Source organism: Trachymyrmex septentrionalis, unplaced genomic scaffold (genome assembly GCF_001594115.1).
Source record: "Trachymyrmex septentrionalis isolate Tsep2-gDNA-1 unplaced genomic scaffold, Tsep1.0 scaffold83, whole genome shotgun sequence".
Lineage (NCBI taxonomy): Eukaryota > Metazoa > Arthropoda > Insecta > Hymenoptera > Formicidae > Trachymyrmex > Trachymyrmex septentrionalis.
The window spans coordinates 3,676,887-3,684,286 of NW_017306018.1; the positions used below are offsets into that span (position 1 = coordinate 3,676,887).

The 7,400-nt window shown below is 31.3% G+C and overlaps 1 protein-coding gene and 1 long non-coding RNA gene across 4 annotated transcripts in view; both read right to left on the reverse strand.

Moving 5' to 3' along the window:
• Positions 1–46: 46 nt before the first annotated feature.
• LOC108755058 overlaps positions 47–7,400 on the reverse strand; it is a 13,035-nt gene continuing 5,681 nt past the window's right edge. Inside the window, exons 2-3 of the long non-coding RNA XR_001939743.1 lie at positions 209–390; positions 47–94 (exon numbers count right to left, since the gene is read on the reverse strand). This is a non-coding gene — a long non-coding RNA (uncharacterized LOC108755058). The remainder of the gene's footprint in view (positions 95–208; positions 391–7,400) is intronic.
• Positions 2,423–5,314, reverse strand: LOC108755056 (sphingomyelin synthase-related 1-like). Of its 3 annotated transcripts, XM_018497801.1 has the most exons (7): positions 4,713–5,314; positions 3,925–4,253; positions 3,514–3,842; positions 3,290–3,433; positions 3,055–3,209; positions 2,564–2,973; positions 2,423–2,458 (listed from the first exon to the last, which is right to left on the reverse strand). In XM_018497801.1, the coding sequence occupies exons 2-6, from the start codon at positions 4,246–4,248 to the stop codon at positions 2,573–2,575; spliced, it is 1,353 nt and encodes a 450-aa protein (XP_018353303.1). In that variant the 5' UTR covers positions 4,249–4,253; positions 4,713–5,314; the 3' UTR covers positions 2,423–2,458; positions 2,564–2,572. The 3 variants fall into 3 exon arrangements, with proteins under 3 accessions (XP_018353303.1, XP_018353301.1, XP_018353302.1); XM_018497799.1 differs by lacking the exon at positions 2,423–2,458 and having other exon boundaries at positions 2,492–2,973; XM_018497800.1 differs by lacking the exon at positions 2,423–2,458 and having other exon boundaries at positions 2,492–2,973; positions 3,925–4,276.

A 7,400-nucleotide genomic window follows, 5' to 3' on the forward strand; every position in this document is an offset into this window, starting at 1 on the left:
TGCTTTTTTTTTTCTCAGGTTTCTTTGTATTAGTTTCAGTTGTATCTTTGATTTCACTGATAAATGTTGCATAAGATTGTGATTTAATACGATTCTGCAATCGTAAAATAATTAACATAATAATTAAATAATTTATACATAACTGAAATGAAAAATTGCAATAGACAAACAGCATGATGGCTTCATTACAAAGGAATTGTAAACATACCAAATACCATGCGGAATCCGGAAATAAAGCAACAGCATTGTTGCTTACGCCAATCAAACGTCGAAAGTGTGAACAACGGATAAAAGCAGATACAGCCATAATCATAGCTTGATAGTTAGAACGAATTATTTTTCAATTGATTTGAAGGCAATAACCTAACTTCGTTTGGACTAACCTGTTGACTAGTGGAACTACATTAGATTCAATTATTAGAAATTAATATTAATTTTCCTTATTTGAACACGTTTTCCAACTCATGAAAAAATGAGAATATTACAATTTTTTATATGAATTTAACTGTTTACATATCGTTTATACACACATCGTATCACGGTGTACCGTGGAATTACACGTAACTGCACTTCATTCCATATTATTCTCTGTAGTCTGCACTTTATTTGTGAGCACTAATTAATGTACGATTAGCGAAACAGCCATTTTTTACTTCGTCACAACCTTATAATTTGCCTATTTTTTATTTTAAATTTTCTCAAATCTAATTGTCATCAATTTACTTAAATCGACGGTTTTGGAAATTTTAATAATTCTTTTTGAAATTTACACACGCGCACTAGTTAAAAAAGGCACAAATGTTCGAATGTAGTGCATTTTTTCTTGAAAATTTTGTTTGGGAAAGATAAAAGGAAATGATACCTGCAAGCGTACATTAATTATAATTAATAAAAGTACAATAAAAGTCTTATTGAAATATTGATGTCTTTTATTCTCGTGCTATTTTTCTCAATCGTCTGTAAATCCGACTGTTTTGTAAACTGGTCGGTATATTGGTCGATATTAGCATAAGAGAGAAAGTTTACCACATTGCATAGTTTTTGGAAGTATATAAAGTAATAAACACCAACAATCTCAGGCACCATCAACGAGTTATCAATAATCGGTACTCGTTAACGCCAATAAGATTAAGTTATTTATCACATAAGTAAAAAATAGATATGGATGTAATATTAAAAAGCTATTATACTATTGGCAATAGCTTCTATGTGACATATAGAAGCTATTCATACAATCATATCATACAGATATTTTACGCATGAATTTACATTAAAAGTTACGATAACAGCAGTATTTTCAGCCTCTGTTTGATAATACCACATCTGTAAATATGACTCCTGCTTTCTTACTGCAACTGTATTAAAATCATAAATTTTCTTTGGTAGTAAAAAATTATTTCTCTTTTTGCATACGTATGTATCTATGTTTTACATTTCCAGTAAAAACATATTTTATGATAAACAACCAAGATATTTATTCCTATTTATTTCTATCTAAATCAAAAAGACAGTCAATATATCTTATTATTGTGTAGCTATGTCGAATATATATGGCAATGTATGCAACATTTTATTTATTTGTATGTACAATGCAAAAAAATCGCATGACTTTAATACGATTACAATAAGTAAACAGGAGACTTAAATTATTAATTTTATCAAATATCAAGAATGTATAATAGTATATAACATATACATTTACTCTTAAAACATTGTGTTTCATTGTTAGCAAACAAATAAGCGTTTTCAAAGATGTCGAATCTAGAAATTCTAAAATATCATTATGAAAGGTATAAAAAAATCATTCAACATTCCTGATAAAATCTAACTTCCTTACAGACCATCACAATATAGCCTTTAACTTAACTTTCTTCTTATATCACAAAAAAAAAGTACTTATGAGCAAATTATGTGGACACATATATATATATATATATATATATGTAATGTGTGTGTATATATATATATATATGTATATATGATATATATAATATATATATACATATACATACACTTAAAAAAATAAGAAAGTCTTAGACGATACAACATGTTTGGAAAATACATATTAAATTAAAGTACTTTTTGAAGTAAAGTACTTTATACGCTTTGTCTTTGGAAATTTCTTAATAAATTACATTATTTGTGTGATAGTAAAAGTTAACTATTACGTAATATTAATTAATTGTATCATAAATTACTTCAATCTCTTTCGGTATCATCAATTCTATCACAAAAATAAATATATTTAGAATTAATATTAATCTTTTTCAATATTATTTTAACATATAAACAAATTTGTCAAATAAACAGTCAACGCTCTGAAAAGATAAATATACAAAATAAGATCACTTTCATTTTTTCGAAACTTATATATTTTATGTATCCTTAGACACAAAGATCCATTCTAAAGAAATATTATTCTCTTGTCTCTTTTTTTCTATTTTTGTGTATTGTATGACTGGAATTAAAAAAATCAATGAAGTGTTCCGTATGTAGCATATTTATCTTAAACGTAGTAATTATAATAATTAAATGTAACAATTAAAAAAGGTAAAATATATACCAGTTGACATTAGTATTCCTTTTTTGTGCTACTTAAATTGCCGTTTATGCTGCGCTGCATTTTTCGGAAAGAAATCCGAGATCGTACGCAATGCCAGATATTTTTTCCCGTGCCTGCTAAATTGCAAACTATCAAGGACGGCGATTCATACTCATTAGGAACAATACCATCAACAGACGCCTCAAAAAAGCTAAATAACGGAAACCAGATTCTGGTTCTGATGGAATCACGCTGCATCAATGCTTGATTATTCGCCAATGTATGATAATAAAGGAATAATCGTGAAGTTATATAAAATGCGACGAAAACGTCGATGGAATAATGTTCATGCGCCGCCAAGATGAAAAAAATACCAAACATGTTAAGCATCCATGTAAAAGTATGCAGAAAATATAAATGTCTTGGAGTATCTGCAATAAAAAAAGAGCATTTCATAAATATTAAGCTCCTCGATTATGAAATAATGTATACTATAATGTATAATTACTTACACTCGGTAATGAAAAAGTTAAGCATTGTTAACGCTACTGTATGTCCACTAAACATGTAATCCCCGCAAGTTCTCACACCTTGAATGGACATGCCAGCACCTCGCCAAATAACATAAGCCATTGCTATTTTATTGTACAGTTCTACATAAGCGGAACTAAAATGAGATATAAATATGCATTTTTGTATTTAGAGAAAAAGAATATGATACGTAATTTTATAATATATGTATCTCACTTTGACCAATCATCATCTGGGATTTTCCGTGGTTGGCATTGTAGATGTGCTCCTGGCACCGACAACGAAGTAATGAGCATCGTCACGCATCTCAGCAGGAAGACTGTACCCGACAGTGCAAAAAACCTCCGTAACAAAATAAATCTGTGCCATATTTAATAGATTATTCGCACTGACAAATCACATTATTTGCTATATTTATTTAAATGGATCATATTTCTTACCTATACTTGTGAAATATAAGCACAACAAGCCATATCGCGAAAAGCAGGGTACCGGTAACTTCACACATATCAAACGCCCAAGGAATATGAGGTACATTATCTAAAAATATGTCTGGCAATGGAGGATACTTTTTCATATCAGGCACTCTGTCATGAACGATAACCATTACAAAGGCAGTAATCCATGTGACAATAAATAAATATCCCAAACTGATGAGTGTCTTCCAGATTTCAGGTGGCAAATGAGAAGCTTGTCCATCCTCTGATACCGAGGCTGAATAGAATTCGTTCTCGATAGACGTTTCGTTATTCGTACCAGTACTGGGCATCTAAAGTAAAATTATATTAAACATAGCAGTATTACTTCTTGAATTAAAATGAGCATTTCCTTTTAGAGAATCATGCCTTTACCTCATGTTTATTCTGATGAGTATAAAAATTTGTCGAAGGAAACAGATCTACATATCCCAGGTCGAATAGAACGGCGACATTGTCCCTCTGCAATTGCTTTATGGCTAGATACAATTTTTTTATAGCACCAATCTTCTTTATGTTTAAAATACTAGATTTCAAGTCTTCCTCTTTCAGCGTCAAAAGTACCTTCCCGTCGATTTCATGGAAGTAAAACAAATCCGCGTATTCCTCGTGACCATTTTCTATGAGCCACGCTTTCACGTCGGAGGACGTCCACTCGATAACGTTTCTTAAGGACATGGTTGCGCCGTCAATTCGCATCTATCCTGCATAACAGACGAGTCGACACCTGTACCGTTAGAAACGGGAAGTGATTTATCCAGCAAGTGGGTGACCTTGTAACACAGCAATAACTTTTCTAAACACAAATCGCATCGACATTGTAACGCGATTTCTCGATAACACCAAGAATAACGAGTCGTCGAGCGAATGAAAAGAAATGCCGTGACAGCAAAGCCGCAATGATCCGATCGAGAAGATTTAACTTTCGCGCGGACACGCGATCGTTCAAAAAAAAGATTAGTTGACATTCTTAAATATTTAGAAGTTTCTCAGAAGAAAATAAAGAGGATAAGGATGAGTAGGTTATAAAAGGGCAAGGAATCGAGGTAGTTAAAACTAGGGACCTTGTGTCAGATAACCTAGAAGTTAGATAGAAGCTAGACACTCCAACAATTCTCTATCCGTAGGAAAATGATAAAAATGCTTTTTGCACGATTACTCACTTGAGGAAGGATCGCGGCGCGCCCTGGGAATCCTGGAATCGTCGTGGCTACCTTATCGGGACATTTTCGCGCGTTCGACGTGCGTGTCACCGCGCCGCGACTGTTCTCGTCCAAGAGAATCATGCGTCGGCAGTATCCGTGCACAGCGTCAACGCGCTCGACGGGGCCGTCGATCGTGGTGTGGTGGATTGGTACACAGCAGTACAGATTGATATCCGCTGATCACCGATGGCGATACGACTCCAGTTTCCACCGATTCCACGGCATTCCACGGCGATGCGACAGCGGACGACAGGGCGACTCGTTGCGACTCGTTCGATTCGTGCGCGCGCGACGCAACAGCGCGGCTGTCACGTCGCGGAATCGTTAAATAGCCGCGCGAAAGAAAGAGTAATCCGTGATTTCACGAATATAAAGGAGGGGGATTCGATATAAAGGAGGTTGTACCGCCGTTGCTTGTTTTGCCGCCACGCGAGATCGATGATAATACGGCGTTCTCGAGTGACGATTCTAACAGAACATATGATTCATTTTAACGCTAAAAAAGGCATTGTTCCCTCACCAACTGTTCTTCCTAGAGAGCGTTTCAATACTTTATGACTTTTGCTTTCGACAATTTATTTACAAATTGTTCACTCTAAACCTTGAGGAAAGAGGAAGGGATGATTGTATGTAGAAAAAAGTAATAATGATATAAGCGCAATAAAAACGAATAATTGCCCCATTACAATTGATGAGTTTTCAACTTATTTTTTTCTCTTCCTAGCAAACGAGAATGGATTGAAATAGATTAAAATGTATTCAGATTTTCAGAAGAATTCATGAATGTTAAAATGAATCCTCTTCAATCCTGAATACTTTTATTAATTTTTATTCATTTCTAGGAATTGTATGAAACAAATGTTTATTCCTTTTCAATCTTCAATGCATTTTTATTGATTTATAAGAATGGTATGAAGTATAATATATTTCTATGCTTTTCAATCTCAGCAAACTAGAACGGATTGAAATAGATTAAAATGGATTCAGATTTTTAGAAATACGGATTCATGAATATTAAAATAAATCCTTTTCAATTCTGAATGCATTTTTATTCATTTATATAGGAATGGCATGAAGTATATTTCTATGCTTTTTAATCTAAAAATAATATTATAATATTTTGTGTACATTATATGAATACTGCTTAATTTAAATTTCTTAATTTAAATAGAAAATGCAATTTTTTAATTTAATTGAATAAAAAAAGTTTTTCTTTTAAAATAGGTCATGAATACTATTTAATTCAAAATTGTGAGTAGAAAATCCATTGTTTCATTTAAAAATGCATCATGAATGCTATTTTATTTAGAATTATGAATAAGAAATGTTTCATTTTGATTCAATTGAGTAATTAAAAAAAAGTTGTACAGTAAAAATATATCATAAATTCTACTTCATTTAATAGTTAAAAGAAACATAAAAAGAACTATATAAATATATACAATAAATGTTACATATATAAATTATTTATTTGTAATTAATCGCTTTTATGTATATTTCATATTAATATGTTTTCTTCATTATACAGCTAGCATATATTTTTTGTATAAAAGTTTTAAAATATTAACTATTGAAGAGCTTATGTTTCTTTTACTACTTTAATTTATTTAAATTGTTACTAAAAATTTTTTATATTTATTATGGAATCCAATCCATTTTTATGAATTTAAATTACGAATTTAAAATACGATGGATTGCAAATTTCCAATCCATTTCAATCCATTTTCATTTGCTGGGTTTGAATGTACTTGATTGTTTTTACGTTGATCACCAAAGTCCGAAATCCGATCCCGAAGATCAAGTTTTTCTGACCTTCGGAACTTACGGAAGTTATTTACTCTAAATTACACAACAACAATAATTAAAATAGAAAAGATGTAATGATCTCGCGCGCGCGAGAGAATGTCTATTTCTACCAATACAGATTTAACTTCAATCTTAAGTTTAACTTAGTTTTTATCTTTTTCTAGCTATAAGAATTAGAAAAGGATACAGAATAAAGTAAACCAAGGTTAAAGTTTACATTGAAGTAATTAACTCTTAACTCTTGACCAAAGTTCAATTACCCATACAGCATAAAATATTTTTTAGAAACGTTAAGGTATTTTAAAATAATTCCAAAGAATATTTAAAAAATATTTCTATGTCCGCTAGATCATGTTAAAAAAATATATTTTCAAAAATATTTTTAAAAAATTTCATTCAAATATTTCAATAATATTTGTGAAATCTTTTAGAAATGTTACTTATTTAGTTTTATTATTAGAGTAGTATTTCTAAAATAAAAAATGCAAAATTTGCAATTGCACTTATTTTTATTTATTATATACATAATACATGTATGTACGAGGTCTGTTCAAAAAGTATCGCGAATTTTGAATTTCCGCGGGTTACGTATATTAGATTTTCGATTTTTTTGTGGCGTTATGTTGGTACTCATGTCTCTCACTTATGCCGACAAGTTCGGCCATTTTGAATGTTCAGTTAATTTTTGACAGCTGCTTTGCTTGCACGTGTTTTGGCTCGTCTTCGATTTTTGCCTATTCCAAAAAATGGATCAAAGAATCTGTATCAAATTTTGTGTGAAAAACAAAATTAAGTGCGCGGACGCATTCCGAATGTTGACTGTGGCATATGGTGAAGCTA